We start from the raw sequence: 23,854 nt of genomic DNA on the forward strand, positions 1-23,854 counted from the left end.
TTTGTTATAGATGGCATTTATTAAATTAAGGTAAAGAACCTCTATTCCTATTTTCTTGAGGACTTTTATCATGAATGGATGCTGAATTTTGTCAAATGCTTTTTCTGCATCTACTGAGATGATCCTGTGGTGTTTGTCCTTACTTTGATTTATATGGTGAATTACATTTATTGATTTGCAAGTTAAACCATCCTTGCATCCCTAAAATGAGTCCTAGTTGGTCATGATGTATGATCTTTTTGATGATTTGTTGCATTCTGTTTGCCAGTATCTTATTGTGGATTTTTTTTTTTTTTTGAGACAAGGTCTCCCTATGTAGTTTAGGCTGGTCTTGAACTTGCTATGTAGCCCATTGTGGCATTGAACTCCTAGCAATTCTCTTGCCTCAGTTTCTCTTGTGCTGGGATATAGGCATGTGCCACCACACATGGCCCCTTTTGAGGATTTTTGTGTCTATGGTCATTAAAGAGATTGGTCTGTAGTTCTCTTTTTTAGTTGGATCCTTTTTTGGTTTTGGAATCAAGGTAATGCTTGCTTCCAGGAATGACTTTGGGAGTACTACTTCCCTTTCAATTTTATTGAAGAACTTGAGGAGTATAGGTGTTATATCTTCTGTGAAATTCTTGTAGAATTTGGCAGTGAATCCGTTGGGACCCGGGCTGTTCTTAGCATTTCTTTTTATTGTTTCTTCAATTTCACTGACTAATATTGGCTTAAAAAAATTTTTTTTACCTTCTTGGTTCAACTTTAGTGGTTCATATGTATCTATGAATTTTTCCATTTCTGAGTTTTCCATTTTATTAGAGTACAGTTTATCAAAGTAGTTACTGATAATCTTCTGGATTTTAGCAGAATCTGTTGTGATTTTGACTTTTGCACTATTATTTTTTTTTACTGGGATTGGTTTTTTCTTTTTTTAATTTTTAATTTTATTAGTCGATGTTTGCAGTCCATGCAGTTTACAATCATCTTGGGGAGTGGTTACATGTACATACCACAGTTTATTTCTTTTTTTTTTTTTAAGCCCCATTCCACTTCTCTCCCTCTCCTTCCCTCCTGTTCCAATTCCCCTATCCAATTTTTCATTCTTGTTGCTGTTACTAATCTTAGCCATGTTATGGCATACAGCAATATTAACACTAATTGAGGTTATTAGGTTTCTGTACATGGCATATCTTTATTCTACTTATTTTCCCTTCCCCTCCTCCTCACCCCTCATGCTTGTCCCCTTGGACCACTTCCTTATTATCAGACCCATCCTTTTTTTCCTTCTATCCATCCTGTTATTCACTTTGTTTGTATTTTGCCTCACTTCCATGGGAGGTACCATACAATATTTAAGTTTGTGTGTATGGTTTATTTCACTCAACATTGTATTTTCCAGGTGCATTCATTTTCCTACAAATGCGTCAAATTTGTCATTCTTTATAGCAGAGTAGTATTCTAGTGTATATATGCTACATTTTTTTTTATTCAGTCATCTGTTGATGGGTATACAGGCTGTTCCCAGGATTTAGCTATCATGAGTTGTGCTGCTATAAACATTGGTATGCATATATCCCTTTAGCAAGATGTTGTAAGCTCTCTGGGGAAGATACCTAGCAGGGGGATTGCTGGGTCATAGGGAATATCTAGTTTCAGTTCTCTGAAAAATTTCCCCAATGGTTGTACTAGCTTACATTCCCACGAACAATGAAGCAGGGTTCCTTTTTCACCACAACTTCACCAGTATTTGTTAGTATTTTATTTATTTATTTATTTATTTATTTATTTATTTACTTATTTTTGGTACTGGGGATCAAACTTGGGACCTTGTGCTTGGGAGGCAGGCGCCGGAACCACTGAGCTAAATCCCCGGCCCTAGTATTTGATTTCTTAATGATTGCCATTCTTTGCAGAGTAAGATTCTCAAGTAGCTTCTTTGTGAGAGTCCGAGTGCTCACACAATAATCCCTCTGATCCTTCCACTGCAATACTGAAGCTAACTCAGACTCAGGACTTCTTTCTACCAGGTTTCAGACATTCTTGCAGAGTCTGATTCAGTTTGTTCTTGGGTTAGGGACTCTTGCTGTCCCTCTTCCTGGGCGTAATGGTAGATTTGGCAGACAGATTCACTAGGACAAAGTTTTCCATGGAGTCAGTTTTCCATGAAGTCCTATGGAATCAAATCAGCTACAGTAGTAATAGGGTAATCCATTCCAATAGTATCTCTCAGGGCTAGTTGAGAAATAACATACCACGAGACCCAGTTTTGGGTCTCCCTCTAGCTTAGAGAAGAATCCATAGTTATAGTGTAACCATCATGACAACCCAAGTATTTACCCACAGTTAATGTGCACTAAATGTGATGGCTATGTCTCCTCTAATGGAGATAAAAAGCATTCAAAGGTAATTTTATAGAATCAGTTATCTAAAACTCAGGGGTTTAGGGCTTGGGTAATGCCAGAGGGAGGAAGAGAAGAAAAAGAAAAAAAAAGGTTTTTGTTTTTTGAAAAAGTCTTCTGGGGCATGGCAAAGGATCGTAATGATGGTAAATGTATGTTATACATTTAGAAGGGGATAACAGGGAAAACTGGGTATAAAACTGGTAGTGAGAAATGGGGATGGGAAAAAATTCATGACTGGTATAAATGTTAGAGAAAAAGTTAAAAATGAAAATTGGGAGAAGAAAAGAAAAATTGAGGGAGAATAAGAAACAGGAGAAATAACTCAGGTAAAGAGATAGGGATAAGAGTAGGAGGGATATAGAGAGACAAAGAAGAATTCCTCTACCCTCTAGAAAGTATATTGTAAGGGCAGAGGATTTAGCTCAATGGCTCCGCACCTGCCTTGTAAGCACAAGGTCCTGAGTTTGATCCCTGGTACAAAAAAAAAAATCCTGAAGAAAGTATATTGGAAGAAAAAGGCTAGAGGAAAAGAAGCACACATATACAAGTATACATGCTCATAAAAAGAAGAAAGAAAAAATAATAGAATAAAAATGCACAAAAATGAACAGAAGGAGCAAAATGGCAAAAATACAATAAAATAAAGAATAATAAATGAAGGTTTTAAAAACATTAGTTTGGATGCATGGCTTTTTTCCTCAGCTTAGGATTAAGGAGCAGAGCTCAAGTCAGGACATGTCTCTGTTCATGGAGGAAGTCTAAGGTGGCAGTCCACACACAGAACAGCGCTGGATGCAGAGATCCACTTACAGTGAGAATAGGGCGCCAATGTGAGTTTCCAAGCAGAAGTTCGAGGTCCCAAGTTCAAACACTCAACCATACCCTACAATGGCGTCCCTGCTAGCTCTTTCTCTTGCTGTAATTAGACGTTAGAAAATGTTGAGTTTCTTCTTTAATTTCATCTTTAACTCATTAATTATTCAAGAGGGTAATATTTAATTTTCACGTGTTTGCATAGTTTCTGTGGTGTCTTTTGCCATTGACTTTCAGTCTCACACCAGTGTGGTCCAATAATATGCATAGGAGAATTTCAGTTCTTTGCATTTACTTAAGCATGCTCTATGGGCTAGTAAGTGGTTTATTTTGGAGAAAGTCCCATGTGCTGCTGAGAAAAATGTGTATTCTATTGTTGTTCAGTGGAACACTTGGTAAATATCTTTTAAGTCCGTTTGTTTGAAGGTTTGGTTCAGCTCTGATATTTTCTTGTTGGGTTTTTTTGCCTAGTTGATCTGTCCCTTTGTGACAGTGGGATATTGACATTCCCAATTACAATTGTATTGGTGTTCATCTAATTTTTCATGCCCATTAGTATTTGTTTTATGAAGTTGGGTAAGCCAATATCTGGTGTGTATATATTTATAATTGTTAACTCTTCTTCTTGAACTGTTTCCTTAACCAATACGTAGTGACCTTCTTTATTTCTTCTGATCAGTCTTGGCTTGAAATCCACTTTGTCTGAAATTTGGATAGCAACTTTTGCTTTTTTCTGGGTTCCTGTTGCTTGAAATATTATTTTCCATTCTTTGATCTTCAATCTGTATCTTTTTGAATTAAATGTATTTCTTGTAATACTGCATATCATTGGGTTATGTTTCTTGATCCATTCTGCCAGTCTGTGTCTTTTGATTGGGAAATTGAAGTCATTCATACTGAGAGTTACTACTGAGTGATATTAACTTGTTTTGTCACTGCATTATTTTCCTGTTGTTGATTTCTTCATTTTTTCCCCAACTTGCTTAGCTGCTTATCTCACCAGGTAAGTATCCATTCTTTGTGACATACTGGCATTTTTGGTGTCATTGTGTCTTTCTAGGATAGCCTTTAAATTTTTTTGTAGTGCTGGTGTGGTAAGAATTTCTTGAGTTGCTCCTTGTCATGGAAATACCTTATTTGTCCATCAACTTTAAAGGAAAGTTTTTCCAGATACATAAGCTGGGGTTGGAAGTTGTTATCTTTTAGGGCTTGGAAGACTTCACTCCAAGCCCTCCTGCCCTTTAGAGTTTGTGTAGAGAAGTCTGTCTTGATCCTTAATGGTTTACTTCTATATGTGATTTGTTGCCTTTCTCTAGCAGCACTTTTTTAATCCCTCACCCTTGTTTTGTTTTTAAAATTAATTTTATTGGTACATTTTAGATATACATAATGATAACATTCATTGTAGGTAATTTGTACCTGTACCTGATATATCTTTTTTTTTTTGAGACAGAATCTCACTATGTAGTTCAGGCTGGCCTTGAACTCACGGTGATCCTCCTGCTTCAGCCTCCCGAGTGCTAGGATTACAGGTGTGCATCACCATGCCTGGCTACATGATATACAGTGGATCCTTGAGTTATGACTGGCCTGACATACAAACAACTTGGGTTACAACTAGAATTTTAGTTTTAACTTAGAAACAAAATCTTGAGTTATTACCTGAATACTGGCTGCTTGTGCTTCCAGAAGGTCACAGATATAGATTTAACCCTTAAAGAATTCTAGAAAGAACATCATAGCATCCTTTCCAGTGTGGCGTTAATTGAGAAGTACTGGGCCAAGGTCTCTCTAGGGACACTGAGATCTGCCTGGAAGAAAGTGTGGCCTAAAATTATATAAGAGAGAGACTTTGAAGACAATTGATCAACTTTAGTTACAACTAGCCCTCAGGAACAAATTGAGTTCGTATGTCAAGGGTCCACTGTATCTTGATTCTTCTTGTTTCCTCAGGGGCTTCTAAAATTTTGTCCCACTGATGGACATCTGGAATTTTGAGTATAAAGTGGTACAGAGAGATTCTCTTTTGGTCAAAGCTATGTGGGGTTCTGCATGCTCACTTATCTGTATGTTTATTTCCCTGTATTTGGGAAGTTTTCTGCCATTTTTTCTGTAAATAAGTTTTTTTTAATGGTAATTTGTGTTGTCTTCTAATTTTTCATTTATTCCAGTTATTCTTAGATTGGTCTTTTTTTTTCATCATCTAGCAATGTTTTTTTATTTTTTTATTTTTTATTTTTTGGTACCAGGGATCAAACTTGGGTCCTTGTGCTTGTGAGGCAGGTGTGTTTTTGTTTATTTTTGAGACTGAGTCTCACTATGTAGTTCAGAGTGGCCTTGAACTCACTATGTAGCCCCGGCTGGCCTTGAACTCACAGCAATCCTCCTGCCTCTGCCTCTCGAGTGGTAGGATTACAGGTGTGTGCCACCAGGCCCAGCCATCTAGCAGTTTTTAGATACATTTTTATGCTCTCTTGTTTTTAAGGTGTCTTTCACTACTTGGTCTTTGGCAGTACTGGGGATTAAACCCAGGACCTTGCACATGCTAGGTAAGTGCTTTACCACTGAGCTACACTCCCAGCCCTATTACTTGGTCTTTGAAAGCATCATTGTCTTCTGGATCTGAGATTCTCTTCTTACTTTGGTTGGTTCTACTGCTCATATTTTCAATAAGATTTTTAATCTGTTAATATTTCTGATTATAACCTTTTCATGGACTCTAATTCTTTGGTAAACTGGTCACTCATGTTCTGTATTGTTTTATTTAGCTCATGTAGCATTTTGTTAGTGTCTTCTGAAAGTGCCTGCATCTTTTCAGTTATTACTTTCATTATCTTCTTAGTTACATCTTCTCTAATTCTGCTGAGTACTTTCACAAACTGCTTTCTAGCCTCCTCTGCTATCCTTTTGATTAATTCAGGTGTACATTTATGCTATTTTGCCCTTAAGTACCCCCTGGACTGGTTTTGGGGGAGTCGAAAGTTTTGGGAGGCATTTTGTTGCTTTTTCTTCTCATGTGTCTATTGTTTCTGTTTGTGCTTGTTTTGTTTCATGCTGAGGTTTGTGGATGCTTATAATGTAAGGACTTTGTTATCTGTATAAAGATCTCTTTAGTTGCTTTTTAGTGTTGTACTTTGGATGTGGCTAATTATAATCCTTTGCCAAAGCACCAGGATCCAACCATGTTGGTCAATTTGAGAGGTGAAGATCCAATATAGTTACACCAGCATACAGTTCTCTGGGAATGGACCCTAGTATTGTTAATATCATGAAGGTAATCTGAGTGTTGGTTTACAGAGAGATAACAAGTATATAACCCTGTTAATATCAAGTAAATCAGCTACAGTAGTATCCAAGGCAAATTAGATATTAACATACCATAAAAACCAATTTTGTACCACCCTTATTCCTAGAGAAAAAGTCAGCAATTATGAAGAAAACATTAAGACAACCTAAGTATTGACTTATAGCTATTATGTATTAAATACAACAACTATGTCTTTGCTAATGCTAGAAAATTCAACAATAATTTTACAGAGTTAAGTATCAAAAGATTAACAAAGATTTATGGTTATACTATTAAAAATATAGGTTTGGGAGTGGGGGAATGCAAGAGAAAAATTTTGAAACTTTAAACTCTATGATATAAGAAGAAGGAAAGAAAAATAGTTTAAGAGATCTTATTGTAGAGTAGAGAGCTATCTAATTCGATAAAGGAAGACAAAAAATTGGCAAGAAAGAGAGATAAAAGAGTGAGGAAAAAAGAAAGAAGTTATGTAGAGAGTTAAAATAAGAGAGAAATACCTAAAGGGAGAAAAAGTAAAAGAAAAAAGAAGAAAAAATAGTGAAGAAAAAGAGATTAGAAGCAAGGCAAGGGACAAAGGAAGGTTACCTAAGCCCCTGGAAACTGTTAAAGAAGAAAGGAAGGAAGAAAAGAAGAGAGAGAGAGGGAAAAAAAAAATCAAGAACCAAACCAACCAACAAATGAACAAAAAAGTAAAAACAATGCTTAGACTTAAAAAAAAACAAAAACCACAGAAGCAAAAAACCCCACCAAAAAACCAAAACCAAAACCAAAAAAAAAACCAAAAACCAAAAAAAAACCAATAACAAAAAAGAATTTCTCTGTGATATCAAATGCCTGTTTATCTTCTGGTATAAGGTTCTGGGGCCAATTCAAGACATATCCTTGTTCTCATTGGTAGACAAAGAAGTCAGTCACCGCCCATGTCTGTGCTGGGTATAGTCACCAGCAAGAAGGCAACAGGATTAGGGAGGAGGTGCCAATTCTGGGGCTTTTGAATTCCTGGAGATTCAGGCCATATCTGGCCTCTGGCCATGGAGGTAGGGCCTTAAAACACTCTTTGTGTCTTTGGTTGGCTTGATCATGGCTACCTGACCAAGAATGTCTCCCATTGCTGACTCTCACCCAATCCCTGTGGGAATATAAATCTGAAAGCCCTGAAATAAAGCCAACCCATGGCCACTCTGAGTCCTGGGCTCAGTTGGCCCCTTGCCTGGTATTTTGAGCCCTCACTTCAGGAGATATGGCAGGTGCTTGGGCTGGAGTCACTTACCAAGGGTTTCAGCTCACAGCATCCTCTGGTCCATTCCACTACTGCAATTTTCCTTGAAGGTTTTTGGAGACCCCCTACTTTCACTGTGTCTCTTGGAGAATTGGTCCTCTTCTCTCACAAGCTGTAAGTAAAGAGCCAAGGAGAAAGTGCAGATTGCCTCTTCCTTTTTCCACATCAAATTCTGTTTCTTCAACTTCTCTGCAGGCCACAGCTTTCCCATCAGATCTTCCCTGGGTCCTAGGACTTCATATCCTTCCATTTCTTCCCGGGAATTATATTTTCTTTTTCCAGTATCTGGGTTCCAAATCCTGGAGAGGCTGATTGGTTGTTGCTCACTGCTCTGCCATCTTCCCGAAAGACTCCTATCAATTATTACCTTTATGTCCTTGATTCCAAATTATTTTTTACTCTTCACCTTGAATTTCCAAATGCCTGCTGGATTTCACATCTGGAAGCTTTGTAAGTGCCTCAGTCTGAAGAAGATTCTTTAAATTCTTGTTTCTTTTTCAGAAATTCTGTGTTTTTTTCTTCTTCTTTCTTTCTGGTGTTTCAGTGTATGGTGTTATTTTTATGATCTGATACTGAGGACTTTATTTCAGAGCCTTTTTCAATTTTTAAACTTTTAACCTTTCTGTATCTCCATATTTTATATGAATCTTTTGATCTGTCAATCATTCTTTTTCTTTCTTACTCTCTCCTTTCTTTATTTTTTTCCTTCCTTCGTTTTTTATAGTGCTAGGAGTGGAATGCAGGGCCTTGTGCACACTTGGCAATGCTCTGCTCTCATCCTCAGTGTGACAGTTTTTATTTTCGTTGAGTCTCAGGGGACACTTTTTATTTTTTAACTAGAATATTCCATTCATCTCTGCTTAATTATTATGTTTGGATTCATTTTTTTGTCTTATTTTAACTTTCTGTCACATTTTTGGGCTGGGGATTTAGCTCAGTGGTTCTGCCACCTGCCTCACATTTTTTTCTGTTTCCCTTTTGTCTTTTGAATTACTTTTTTTTTTTTTTTTTTTGGTGCTGGAGTTTGAACCTATGGCCTTCCACTTACTAAGCATGCAATCTACCACTCAGCTATGCCCCCAGGTCATGGTTGAATTTTTTTATTCCACTTTTTCTACAATTATATTGAAAATAAATGTTATTTTTATTTCATTAGTGGTTCCTTTAGAAATTTTAGCTGCATGTACTTGGGAGGCTGATGTAGGAGATCTGGGATTTTTTTTTTTTTTGGTTTCGGGGATCAAACTCGGGACCTTGAACTTTCAAGGCAGGCGGCAGAATCACTGAGCTAAATCCCCAGCCCTAAAATGCCATAGGTGGCCTGTAGGCAGGAGAACTAGGCCTAATCAAATGATTTTTTTTTTGTTACCGGGGATCAAACTTGGGTCTTTGCGCTTGCGGGGCAGGCAGAGATTTTGGGAATTTGAGGCCAATGTGGGCTACATTGCAAGTTCCAGGTCAGTCTGAGATTCACTGCAAGACCCTGTCTCAAAAAAGAAAAATGAAATTTTAACTCCATATTCAACTTATGAAGTATAAAATTTGATTTGTATTTTTGTCCTTCTTGTGAGTAAATCAAGACCCCCCCAGAATAACTGGAATCCTTGTCTTTCCTGACACACATTGTATCAGCACTGTGTAATTATGTTTTTTTGCCCTACAATATATAATGTGTCTTTAGATTTATTTCTTACCTAATATTTTCTTTGCTCATTTTGCCTTTCTTTCCTCCTGGTGCTGTTGTTTAAATCCAGGGCTCATATGTTCTGGGCACATGGCCTACCACTATGCTATGTCCCTTCCCTTTTTATTTTTATCTGAGGCAGAGTCTTGCTAAGTTGTCCAAGCTGATCTTGATCTTGTGTTCCTTCAAAGCAGCTGGGATTACAGTAGTAAGCCACCACACCTAGCTCGAATCTTCCATCTAAAATTACTTTCTTCCTGACTGAATACTTTTTTCAGCCTTCAGAATTGAGAGGATATTGGATCAAATTGTTCCCTTTTTTTTTTTTAACATTTCTTAAAAAGTCTTTATTTAGCCCTCATTCTTTAAAGATATTTTTTGCTAGACATGCAGTTCTAAGTTTACAGTTATTTTCTCTCAACATGTTATTATTTCTGTGTATTGAAGGGTGTTCTCTTTCTTTGATATTTGATCTTTTTTTGGGGGGGGTACCGGGGATTGAACTTGGGTTCTTGCGGTTGCACAGCAGGCGGCGAAACCACTGAGCTAAATCCCTGACCCAATATTTGATCTTTATTTTGGTGTGTTTACCTGTGGATTAATCTATTCTTACTGCTTCTTTTGTTTGTTTTATTTTGAGTCTATGTTTATTGGCTTTTATCAGTTCTGCAAAATTCTTGGTGATTATTACTTCAAATATTGGGTGTATTTCACTTTCCCTCTCTTTTCTTTCTGGGTCTGACTAGACATATGGTGATATTTTTCCTTTTTTTTTCAAATTGGCATTTAAATCGGGACAAACTGCTATTGAGCTTATCTACATCCCCTTTTAAAAAAATTTTGATACAGGGTCTTACTAAGTTGCCCAGGAGGGCATTGAATTTATGATCCTTCTGCCTCAGCCTAAATGAATACCTTTCTTGTTTCTTTTTTTTTCCTTTTCCTTTTTATGTCTCTTTTTTCCTTGTGTTGTATTCTATATCTTTTTCTTTTTTTTTTTGAGTCAGGGTCTCCTTATTTAGTTCAGGCTGGCCTTGAACTCACTATGTAGACCGTGCTGGACTAGAACTTGAGGTGATCCTTCTACCTCAGCCTTTGGAGTGCTGGGATGCCTGGCTCTATGTTTTATAACTTTGGTCTTCAATTTATTACTCTTTCTTTTATCTTATGAATATATACTATTCAACTTATCCACTAAATTTTAAAATTTAGATTTTTATACTTTTATAAATTGTTTGGTTCATTTCCCAAATCTGCTTCAACCATTTTATAGTATCTTGTCTTTATTAACCTTTGTGATCTCTTTTTTTACAATTGTATTTACTGTATTTATTTTGTCATGTGTGTCTTGTGATTCTAGTATTTAAAGTCTTTGAGAGTCTTTTTCTACCGCCATTTGTTTCTGGTGGTTCTTTCATATGCTTTTTCTCCTTATATATTTAGTGATATGACAATGTGCTACTGCTTTTCTTAGTAACTTTCTGCTGTTTCCTTGAGGTGAGAGATAGATTTCTCCAAAGAATATCTGTTTGCTTGTCAGGTACCTGGGAGCACTGACAGCCCATGACCATTTTAAACATAATTCTTGGCTTGAGGTCTTTTAGACCCCTGGGATAGTGCTGATTTGGGCTGCAAACTCTTATGAGGGATGGTTTGTGATTGAGGTCCCATAGTGGTGATTCTTTCTTCATTTTCCCTACCCCAAAGCTCAAGACAGAGAAATTTACCTTCAAAGGACTTGCTGCTCACCCTTAAACTGATAGTATATCCATTTAATGAAGAAAGTGTCTTTGATTACATTCTGTAGCTTAGGTGAAGTTCAAATTCGTAATGGTTTGCAAATTCATTCAAATCAAAAGCCAGGAATCAGTGCTATACTTATCCCCTGGATTTTTGCCTTAGATTTTGCCCTAACATTAAATTATTTATTTATCTTACTTTCTTGTTAACTAATAGACACACTTAAAAATTAAAAAGATATTTTGTCTAGCATTTTTAGTTGTTCTTAGTAGGTAACTTAGTCAAAGTAACTAGTCATCATTTTTATCTGAAACTCATTTTCTGACTTGACTTTTATTGTTTTAGGACTCTGGGGCCTGGTTAACAATGCAGGTGTTGTCAGTGCAATGACCCTCAGTGAGTGGCAGAAGATGGAGGACTTTATGAATGTCCTCAAAGTGAACCTCATTGGTTTGATCGAAGTGACTCTGAGCGTGCTTCCCTTGGTGAGGAGAGCACGGGGAAGGATCGTCAATGTCTCCAGCTTTATGGGAAGACTTGCTTTCTTTTCTGGACCCTACAGTTGCTCCAAGTATGGAGTTGAAGCATTTTCAGATGTACTGAGGTAACTCTTTTTTTTTTTTTGATTAAATTCATTTATTGGTACATTTTAGGTATACAACACAATTACATTTCTCATTGGGAATTGTACCTTTACATAATGCATCTTGGTTCTTATTTTTTCCCCATTCCTAGCCCTCCCTCCACCCTTCCCTATTTACAAAGACTTTATTTCCATTTTTTCCATTTCTCATCATTTTTCCTTTCCCTTCTTTCCTTTCCCCTGCCCCTCCCACTGCCACTACCCCTTTGGACCTTTTCTTCCTATTTTGCATTATCGATTATTCATTCTAATCATTGGTACATTTTAGGTATACAATATAATGACATTCATCATTGGAAATTTGCACCTTTACATAGTCTCTCTTGGTTCTTATTTTTCACCCTTGCTCAGCCTTCCCTTCAACCCCTCCAGTCCTCCCTATTTACAAAGATTTTGTACCTATTTTTCCATTTTCTCATATTAATCCCATTCCCTTCTATCCTTTCCCCTAGCCCTCTCACTACCTTCCCCTTTGCCCCTTTTCTTCCTATTTCACATTACCTATTATACATTTAGTCCTTATTTACACTTTCAGTTTCTTACACCAGAGAAACTATTTGGTATTGATTCATGTGTGTCCTATTTATTTCACTTAAGAGTATCGCCTCAATGTGCATCCACTTAGCTATAAATGTCTCTAATTTCTCATTTTTTATGGCTGACTAGTACTCCATTTTATAAAAAAATCCCACATTTTCTTTATCCAGTCTCCAGTTGTTGGGCATTTGGGCTGTTTCCAAGTTTTAGCTATTACAAACTGTGCTGCTATAAACATGGGTGCACATATATCACTGTGGTATGATTCTTTTAATTCTTTGGAGAAGATCCCCAGCAGGAGAATAGCGGGGTCAAATGGGACTTCCAGTCCTAGTTCTTTGAGGTATCTCCATACTGATTTCCACAGTGCTTGCACCAGTCTACACTCCCACCAGCAGTGGAGCAGGGTTCCTCTTTCCCCACAGCCCCACCAGCATTTGTTATTGGTTGATTTCATGATAGCAGCCATTCTTTCTGGAGTGAAGTGGAATCTCAGCATTGTTTTCATTTGCATCTCTTGAATGAAAAGTGATGTTGAACATTTTTTCATGTATTTATTTGCTATTTCTGCTTCTTTGTCTGAGAAATGTCTGTTCATTTCAGATGCCCATTTTTGGATTGGGTCTTTAAATTTGGGAGGTCTGATCTTTTTAAGTTCTTTATAGATTTGAGATAGTAGACCTTTGTCTGAGGAACAGCAGGTGAAGATTTTTTCCCACATTGTGGGTTGTCTCTTCACACTGCTGGTGGTTTCTCTTGCTGTGCAGGAGGCTTTTAATAAGAAGAGATCCCACTTGGTGAGTGTTTGTGCTAGTTCACGGGCAACTGAGGTTTTGTTCATAAAATCTTTTCCTACACCGATGTCGTCAGGGTTCTACCTAACCTCTATTCCAACTGGTTCAGAGTTTCTAGTTTAATATTTAGATCTTTAATCCATTTTGATTTTAGTTTAGTGCATGGTGAGAGATATGGGTCTAGTTTTAATCTTTGGCAAGTTGAAGCCCAATTTTTCCAGCACCCTTTGTTAAAGAGGCTATCTTTCCTCCAGTGAGGATGTTTGGCTCCTTTATTGAAGATGAGATGGCTGAGTGTGTCTGGCGTTGTTTCTGCATCTTCTAATCTGTTTCACTGGTCCTCAAGTCTGTTTCTTTGTATGTGATTTGTTTCTTTTCTCTGACTGCTTGGAGAACTTTGTTCTTCTGTTGTGTTTCTGGAATCTTAACAATTATATGCCTATGTGTAGATTTTTTTGATCAAGGCTGTTTGGAGTCCTATATGCCTCACTTATCTGTATGCCAAGCTCTTTTCCCCTGCTTGGGAAGTTTTCTGCCATTATTTCTGTGAAGAGATTTTTTTATGTCATCTGCACTCTCTCCTGTTACTTCATTGAACCCAGTCAGTCTTATGTTATTCTTGTTTGCATCATCTAGCAGCTGCTGGATTGATTTCTCATGTTCCCTTATAATTTTGAAGCAATTTTTCTTTTCCTGGTCACTAATTGCAATCTTGTCTTCTGTATCTGAAATTCTGTCCTCACATTGGCTCATTCTGCTGTGTAGACTTTCAGTGGAGTTTTTCATGTCCTGGAAATCTATTTGCATCTGTTTTATGGATTCCATTTGTTTCTTATGTTGGGATTCCATCATGTTCCTGAGCTCCTCTCTAGATTTATTAATCATGTCTTGCACTAGGGGCACAATTTCTCCTGTTATCTGAGAAATTAGTTTTGATTTCATTTTTTCCAGATCCCCTTTCGTTGCCAGTTCAGTGGGTCCAGGTGGTTGAGTATCAGAGTGTTCCATCTCATTTCCCTTTGGGGTTGCTGTAGGTGATCTGGAAGTCTGGTTTTGAGACTTATTTATGTGTTTTCTCATTTCAACTGGGGCGGGGGGCTGTTAGCACCTGCAGGGATTACCTCCTCTGAGCTGGGTGAGGTGGGACAGGGGCCAGGAGCAGCAGTAGGGATGGTGACCCAAAAGCCCTTTCCTGTTGGCTGGGAGCAGTGGGAAGGATGGTGGCCTGGAAGCCCCTTCCTCTGGACCAGGAGCAGTAGGATGACGCTTCAGAAGCCCCTACCTCTGGGCCCAGAGTGGTGGGAGGGATGGTGGCCCTGAAGCCCCCTCCTCTGGGCCAGGAGCAGCGGGACAGAAGGTGGCCCAAAAGCCCTTTCCTTTGGGCTGGGAGCAGCGGGAGGTATGGTGACCGGGAAGCCCCTTCCTCTGGACCAGGAGCAGTGGGCCAGTGGCTCAGAAGCCCCTACCTCTGGGCCGGGAACAGCGGGACTCACTACCTTGGTCTGGTGGTCTGGTGTCCTCTGCGTCTTTGTAGTGTGGAACCAGGTGGCTGCCTGTCTGCAGTGGGGTGATTTGGCATCTTCTGCATGACTCGGAACCTCGGTACGGTGTGCATAGACCTGCCTGTAGGCAGTGGGCTGATTCGGTGTGTTCCATGCCACTCAGGACCTCAGTAGGGCATGGGCAGACCTGCCTGCCTGCAGCGGGGGTGATTCGGTGTCTTCTGTGGGACTCGGGACCTCGGTAGGGTGTGCACAGACCTGCCTGTCTGCAGCGGGCTGATTTGGCGTCTCCCGCGTGACTCGGGACCTCTGTAGGGCGTCTGAGGTAACTCTTAAAGTGAAACAAAAAGAAGTATTGAACACTTCTTGTGTTTTAGGCATGGTGCCAAGCACTTTCACCCACCATACCTTATTTTTATTATTCCCCAAATTTTAGTTTGTAGATATGATTTCTAGTCCATCTTATATAGGAATCTGTGGCTCAATTTTAAATATCTTTCCCAAAGCTCACCTACCACAGCCAAGATTTGACAGAACCATGTTCTTACCCAAGGTCTTTGCATTTTGCCCCCCACATAACACTGACATTCTTGGGACTTGTCTTTGATAAAGTATCACTTCTTGTACCAGGGATCAAACTCGGGTCCTTGTGCTTGTGCAGCTGGCGGCAGAACCACTGAGCTTAATCCCCAGCTCTATTATTTGATTTCTTGATGATAGTCAGTCTTTCTGGAGTAAGATAAAATAGAACCTCAGTTTTAAAAAAATTTGCATTTCTCTAATGGCCAGAGAGATGTTTAACAGCTTTTCATGTATTTATTGACCGTTTGTACTTATTCTTCTGAGAAGTGTCTGTTCATTTTAGTTGCCCATTTTCTGATTGGGTTTTTTATTTTGGGAGGTCTAATTCTTTTTAGTTCTTTATGTATTCTTTTGTTTTTCTTTTGGTACCTGGGATCAAACTTGGGTCCTTGTGCTTGCGCAGAAGACGGCGGAACCACTGAGCTAAATCCTCGGCCTGCTTTATGTATTCTTGATATTAGTCTTTTTTCTGAGGAATAGATGGCAATTTTTTTCCCCATTCTGTAGATTGTCTCTTCATTCTGTTGGTTGTTTCCTTTGCTAGACAGAAGGTGTTTTTTTGTTTTTGTTTTTTTTTTGCGTGGCAGGTTCTATAACTACTGAGCTAAATCCCCAGCCGCAAAGGAACCAGGGATTGAACTTGGGTCCTTTTTTTTTTTCCCCCATTAACTTTATTGGTACATTTTAGGTATAAAATACAGTTACATTCATCATTGGGATCTTGTACCATTAATGAGTCTCTTGGTTCTTATTTTTTTCCCCTTCCCTTGTCCTCCCTTCACTCCTTCCACCCTTCCCTATTTGCAAAGACCTTGTTTCCATTTTTTTCCTCTTCTCATATTTTTTCCTTTCCCTTTTTTCCCTTCCCCTACCCTTCCCAATTCCCCTGCTCTTTTAGACCTTTTCTTCCTGTTACACAATATCAGTTATACATTTTAAAAATTACAGTATTAAGATCTAGGGGACATTACCACAGATCTTACAGGATTTAAAAGGATATAGAAAGCATATTACAAAAATCTTTTTTGAAATAAATTTGACAACTTCTAAGAAGTAACTTGGAAGACAAATTAATGAAACTAACTCTGGAGGAAATATAAAATTTGAATAGCACCTATTAAAGAAAGTATATTCCTAGCTTGAAAACCTACCTATATGACAACAGCAGGCTCATATACATTTTAACTGATAAATTATATCAAACAATTAAAGCAGAAAAAAGAAGGAACACTTCTCCTCTCATTTTAGGAAATCAATATTGTGCTAATCCTAAAACTGGATAAAGATGATAGAAGAAAAAAGTATGAACATAGATAGAAATTTGTTTAACAAAACAAACTATTAGAAGTCAGATCTGGAAGTATGTAGAAAGTGGTTTTGTTATAGAGATGGCAGTGTTGGTTCAGCATTGGAAGATCCACCCCCAAAAGTCACCATTTTAACAGAGGAAAGGAAAAAGCCACATGATCCTGTCACTAGTTAGAGAAAAAGTATTGGACTAAATTCTACAGCTTTTCATGATAAAAGCTATCAGGAGGCTACAAGTAGAACAGAAACTTGTCAACAGATTAAAGACATGTACTCCATACTTCCAGCGAGAACGCCTTATATGAATGGAGAAGATACAATGTTTTCTCCTTAAGGTGGGGAACAAGGGCAGATATGCTTACTCTTTATCTGTCCATTAAACTTTGAAACCTAGACCTTACCAAAATAGTCTGGCAATAAAATGACACAACTAGGATAGGATTGGCAGGGCAGAAGCAAAATCTTTATACGTAAATGAAATGATCATCTACAGAGAAAATACAAAGAAATCTCTAGGAGCCCCTAGAATTTGTACTTGAATTTAGCAGGATTAGAAAACACAAGGTATATATAAAAATTTAGGTCTTTATATACTTGCTATAAATGAAGAATTGGGTATTGAAATTTAAAAGTTATGTGGGAGTACAAAGGACCTAGAAAAGTTAAAAACAAAAACAGTGTTGGAAGATATTTAGTACCTAATTTTAAGACTTCTTCTAAAACTATAGTAATCAAGGCAGTGTTGGTGTAAGGAAAGACATATAGATCATTTGAATAAAACAGAGAATCTAGAAATAGAACCACACATATATGGTCTACTGAGTTTTGAAAGATTATTTAACATTAGCACTTTATAGAATATAAACTCAATTCAAGAGCTGAGGAAGAGATAGTGTTTTCAGCAAATGGCACTAGAACACCTGGTATCCATATATAAAAAATTAATCTCAACCCTTTATTTCCATACATAAAAATAACTTGAAGGGATCTATGAACCTAAATAAGAAGGCTAAAAGTATAAAACTTTAAGAAGAAATTATAAGGGAAAATGTTTATGAATTCAGGGTAGGCAAGAACTACCTAGGATACAAAAACCATGATGTATAAAAGAAAAAAATTGATAAATGAGATTCCATCAAAATTTAGAACTTTAAATGACATCATTAAAATGAAAAGTAGTCCTTAAATAGACCACATTTACAATGCATATAACCTATGACCAGAATATATAAAGAATTCTTACAGCTCATTAATAGACAACCCAACTAAAATGTAGACATAAGAAGATGATAAATAGCCAGTATAGCACAAGGAAAGGTGTGCAACTCTAGAATCAGAAAAATACTAGTCAGTACAATAAGATTGAATTATACACTCATTAGGGAGATGAAGTCAAAAGTTTTAAAAGCCTTGTCATGACTTTTTCTTTTTGTTGGATTCTCCCCCTTTGCGTTTAATTTGTCATGCCCAATGGATTCATTCTGCTGGGTTTCCTGGGGTTGTGATCCTCATTGTCTTTTCCTAGGGTATTGTCTAAAAGTTTTTGGAGTGCTGGTTTGGTATTCATGAAGTTCCTGAGGTGCTCTTTATCATCAAAGTATCTTATTTCTCCATCAATTTTGAAAGATAGTTTTGCAGGGTACATCAATCTGGGTTGGAGGCTGTTTTCCTTTAGGGCTTGAAATACATCATTCCAAGCTCTTCTTGCCTTGAGGGTTTGCATTGAGAAGCCTGCTGTGATTCTGATGGGCTTTCCTTTGTATGTGATTTGTTTCTTTTCTCTCACTGCTTGTAGAATTTTGTTCTTCTGTTGGATTTCTGGAATCCTAACTATTATATGCCTATGTGTAGATTTTTTTTGATCAAGGCTATTTGGAGTCCTATATGCCTCACTTATCTGTGTGTCAAGTTCTTTTCCCCTCTTTTGGAAGTTTTCTGCCATCACTTCTGTGAACAGTTTTTTTATGTCATCTGCACTCTCTCCTGTTTCTTCATTGACTCCAATCAGTCTTATGTTACTCTTCTTTGCATCGTCTAGCAGCTGCTGGACTGATTTCTCATGTTCCTTTACAATTTTGAAGCAATTTTTCTTTTCCTGGTCACTAATTGCAATCTTTTCTTCTATATCTACAATTCTATCCTCACATTGGTTCATTGTGCTGTGCAGACTTTTGATGGAGTTTTTAATCTCCTGGAATTCTGTTTGTATCTGTTTTATGGATTCCATTTGTTTCCTATGTTGGGATTCCATCATGTTCCTCAGATCCTCTATTTTTTTATCTGTGTCCTCTCTAGATTTATTAATCATGTCTTGCACCATGAGCACAATCTTTGCTGTTATCTGAGTAATTATTTCTGATTTCATTTTTCCCAGATCCTCTTTTGTTGCCAGTTCAGAGAGTCCAGGTGGTTGAGTATCAGATTGTTCCATCTCGTTTCCCTTTGGGGTGGCCGTAGGTGATCTGGAAGTCTGTTTTTGAGGCTTGTTTATGTGTCTTCTCATTTCCACGGGGGGGGGTGCTTCTTGTGCCCATGCGGCTTACCTTCTCTGCCCTAGGAGCTTGGGATGGCAGTGGGGGAGCTTCCTTCTGCATGCTGGGACTGGCTCAACTTCTCTGCCCTAGGAGCTTGGGATGGTGGTAGGGGAGCTTCCTTCCAGGTTCCGTTTCTGTTTTAATATTTAGATCTTTGGTCTATTTTGATTTTAGTTTAGTACACAGTGAGAGATAAGGGTATAGATTCAATTTTCTGCATGTGTGTAACCAGTTTCTCAGCACCATTTATTAAAGAAGCTATCTATCTTCTAGCATATATTTTCCTAATTTCTTTCTCAGTGGACAGTACCCCACCCCTTCCTATTTCATTATTTTCTTATAAGGGTAGTTGTAGTTATATTTAGTGCCCACTCACCTAATTTAGGAATATTTTCCTTTCTCTCAGATCCTTAATCACATCTGGAAAGTTTTTGCTGCATAAGGTAACATTAGATGTTCCATGAGATAGGATGGTATATTGTTGGGGCCATTATTTAGTCTAACACACAACAAGACCGGTGTATATATTTTACAATGTGCATTAGATTATCTTTCCGGAAGGGCACAGGGAGATTACATAAATAGATCTTATGTGGCAGGCATCTTGGTTGGTTTCTTGCCTGTCCCATGTCTTATCTACCCATCCAGAGCTGCTGTCCACTGATTTACCAGCACCTAGGACTGGCCTCTTGGGCCCTTTGACTCATTCCCACACCAAGAACAAAGGTATATTCTTTCATTTGGGTCATTGTTTAGTCTTTTACAAAAATCCAATCCAAGTTGTCCTTAGTTGTGTTAATCATTATCCTTTTTTTTTTTTTTTTCAATACTGGGGATTGAACTCCGGACCTTATGCTTGCCAGGCAGGCACAGTGCCACTGAGCTATATCCTGGGCTCCCTTAGTTATGTTAAGCATGAGCAGGGAAAGAAAGTTTGGTTCTGCATTTGGATTATGCTTTAAAGTAGAATGAGGGTGTTGTGGCTTGGTGTGAATTAGAGTGGGAAAACTCCAAGAGACCGTGACATTTAGAGGAGAGTGGCTTGGAAGTGACTTATCTTTGCACACAAGAGCATTGGGGAACTCTTATCTTAGAATCTCTAAATGGCAGATTTTAGGTTTTGGTTTGAGAAGCAAGACTTTTCATTTAGAGAAGTGGTTTTTTTTTTGGTACCGGGGATCTAACTTGGGTCCTTGCGCTTGCGCAGCAGGCGGTGAAACCACTGAGCTAAATCCCTGGCCCCTCAGCATCTTGAGTGCTGCTGGGATTACAGCTGTGAACCACCACACCCAGCTAAGCTGTAGCGTGCCTCAAATTACTGACAGAGTTTGTTCAAATACATTGTTGGGTTTACAAATAGAGTTTCTGATTTGTTAAGTCTAGACTGGGGTCTGGTATAAGGTGAATTTCTTTTTATTTTAAATTAATTTTATTGGTACATTTTATGTATACAATATAATGACATGCATCATTGGAAATTTATATAATCTCTCTTGGTTCTTATTTTTCACCCTTCCCCTGCCTTCCCTTCAACCCCTTCATCCCTCCCTATTTACAAAGACTTTGTTTCCAGTTTTTCATTTTCTCATGTTAATTCCATTCGCTTCTTTCCTTTCCCCTACCCCTCCCACTTCCCCTTCCCTTTTGCCCCTTTTCTTCCTATTTCACATTATCTATTATACTTTTTAGTTCTTATTTACAGTTTCAGTTTCTCACACTAGAGAAACTATTTGGTATTTACACATGTGTGTCCTATTTATTTCACTTAAGAGTATGGCCTCAATGTGCATCCATTTAGCTATAAATGTAAGGTGAATTTCTGACAAGTTCCAAGATACTTTTGATGTGGTTGTTCCAGTGTCCAGACTGTGAGGACCACTGCTTAGAGGGACATAATGTGTTGTGTTCTATCTTCTTATGGACCATTTTCCCACACATTTTGCCTTGACAGGCAGGGTTCAGGTCAGGGTTCATCTTTGCCAATAAGGCTGCCTGTAGTTTGGTCAGCACTCCTCATTACCATCCCCAGAGCATTCATAGCCCCCTCTCTGAGGTGCACCCTGCTGTCTTGGTTCAGGCTGCACTCTGTAGGTTCCTTGCACAGAGCAAGCCCTTCAGAAGGACTTCTGTAACCATTTGTAGAACTAACAGGAATATTCTGGAATGTTCCATGACTTGTAATTTTTAAGATAAACACTAATATTTATTTTGACTGCTGAAATATAAACTTGTACCCGCAAAAATTAAAGAAGATTAATTTACAAGAAAAGAAGCAATGCATAATGATTGTAATTGTAATGCTCACAATTTTTTCCATGAGTGGTCTCTTACAGCCCTTGAACATAGTAATTTTTCCACAGGCCCATGCTTTTTCAGCCCATGCTGTGTGATGTGGCACTCTTCCTCTTGTTTCACCTGGAGATTTCCTCTATAATTCGAGGCTAAAGTGAAATGTCTTCTTTTCACTGAAAGTTTCCTCTCTATGTCAGAATATCTCTCTGCAACCTGTTTCTGCCTTGGTAGCTCCTTGAGTACTTCTCTTTCATTACTCCTTCTTTCTTTTTAGTGATGGTGATTGAATTCAGGACCTTTTTACATTCTAAGCATGTGCTGTATCCCTAAGCAACACTCCCAGGCCATGTCATTCTTTTGAGTTGTCTTGCACTTGTGAGTTTACTTATTGGACCTCCCCACTGTGAGCTTTGCAAGGGAAGAATTGAGTCTTAATAGGCTATGATTGTTCATGTAAGATGCTTAGCATAGTACCAGTAATAATCAATGTTGATTTCCTTCTTTTTTTTTTGGTACTGGGGATCGAACTTGGGGCCTTGCACTTGCAAGGCAGGCGCCAGAACCACTGAGGTAAATCCCCGGCCCTTGATTTCCTTTCTTATTATTTGTATTTATCACACCTCCAAGTGTATAGAATACGGTGGGTACTTAATTCTTTGGTAAAGAGTGAATTAGAATTTAATGGTTATGGTAGTTGGCATAATAACTCAATTGTTGGATCTAGGCATGTTTAAATTTTTGTATTTTCCTTCTTTGTTCCTTTATCTTTTAAAATATCCAGTTTAGGTTTTTAAATAATCTTAAAAATTTTTTTTGTGTGTTTTCCTCCTTCAGAACATTGAAATGGCCATGTGTTTTATTCAATTAAAGGAATTAACATGATGGATTTTGTTTCAGGCGTGAGATAAAAGGTTTTGGAGTGAAAGTCAGCATAGTTGAACCTGGTTGCTTCAGAACTGGAAAAACAGACCCTCAGCGGTGCTTAGAGAGAATGAAGCAAGCCTGGGATGAAGCACCCATGCATATTAAGGAATCCTATGGACAGTATTATTTTGATGCTTGTAAGTTTTTTAATTTTTAACATAGGGAAAATGGGCCTGGTTGTATAAGAAGAGGAAGAGGAGGCTAATGAAAAATGATTTGCAAATACAGTGAGAACAAAGGTCCTTAAAAAACTTTTCCAGGACAAGAGATAGTCTGTAAGGTCCCAGTGTACTAATGGTTTGGCTCTCACTGTTGCTGAAAAGCACACGGACAACCCAGTGCCAGTATCATCCCTAACCTAATGTGTCACATATTGGCCTGACCCTCTGGACACTAGGGGTGTTCCAGGCTTCGAGGTATGGAGTCTCTTGTCCGAAGAGTAAGGCCTCTAGAGTGTCCATCAGAGCTGACATGAGATGTCTGCTTGACTAAAGTGCAGTCTTCAATGTGTCTACTATCTGGGTTACAAATTATGACAGGAGGGAGGGTGTAGGTGGGGAGAGGTAAGTGAGTAAACCTCCAGTTTGCAGGGCCCAATAGGCCAATGCTGGGGACTATACTTCTCATGTATAAGGTCACAGGACCTTATGGGAGTGAGATAATTTAATTTCATGTAAGAACATCATTCTGATGACCTGTAGGAATGGACAGTGTGGGTTGGAGGCAAAACTGTCCTTTTAATGGAATTAAGTCATTCACATTGCTGTGGGCCTGCATTCCCCTGGGTGAAGGGATGCTTTTCCTTTACACCAGAGCAGCAAATGGCTGAGGTTGAGGGGAGCAGCTCTCTGTTTCATTGCACAGAAGGCCCCTGTGGTCATAGCAGCAGCCCTGGGTCTGACTTTGGGAGAAAGTGCATGCAGTCCAGAGAAAAGGAGAAGGGGGAAGGTACACATAGAAGACTCCTGACCTAGACGATGTCTTTTGGTTATACTGGCCTAAGAGATCACCAGCACCAGAGGAGAGAGAAGTTGGATCAAGAAAAGGCTGACCAGAAAGTGCTGGAGCCTCTCAGAACTCATGCTAGTTAGGGAAGTGTTTCCCAACCTGCCAGAGGCTGGCTATTGTTATAAGCTCTTCCTCACCTCAGGTTCCCTCACTGCTAGGGAACTTGCTTCCCTCTGGATACACAGAATATTGAAATAGAAATCAGGAAACTAGAAAAGATCATATTCATCAATGGTGGGGTATATATATAAATTTATATATATGAGTATATATAAATTTGATGAATATATATATATAGTCCAGCTTATTTAGGCCCCAGGTTTGATCTCCAACACTAGGGAAAAAAAGAAGACAGAAAAATGTGAAATATTTTAATACTGCATTTATTTTATCTACTATATCCAAAATGGTGTTATATAAATACTATCAATATGTTATTCATTATTTTATATTTTCACATTAGTTTTTATAATTACTGTTTATTTTATACTAACATCATCTATCAAGTTGGATGCTAAAT

At 38.2% G+C, this 23,854-nt stretch overlaps 1 protein-coding gene across 2 annotated transcripts in view; it reads left to right on the forward strand.

The window, feature by feature from the left end:
• Positions 1-23,854, forward strand: part of LOC101699287 (17-beta-hydroxysteroid dehydrogenase type 6) — a 37,586-nt gene that overhangs the window by 8,134 nt on the left and 5,598 nt on the right. For both annotated transcript variants that reach the window (XM_004861272.4, XM_087192166.1), the window contains exons 3-4: positions 11,556-11,814; positions 22,300-22,463. In XM_004861272.4, coding sequence (XP_004861329.1) covers positions 11,556-11,814; positions 22,300-22,463 — 423 coding nt within the window. The remainder of the gene's footprint in view (positions 1-11,555; positions 11,815-22,299; positions 22,464-23,854) is intronic.

The sequence above is a fragment of the Heterocephalus glaber genome, unplaced genomic scaffold (genome assembly GCF_053883595.1).
Source record: "Heterocephalus glaber isolate CG9 unplaced genomic scaffold, H.glaber_assembly_v1.0 deba00001569, whole genome shotgun sequence".
NCBI classification, from domain to species: Eukaryota; Metazoa; Chordata; class Mammalia; order Rodentia; family Bathyergidae; genus Heterocephalus; species Heterocephalus glaber.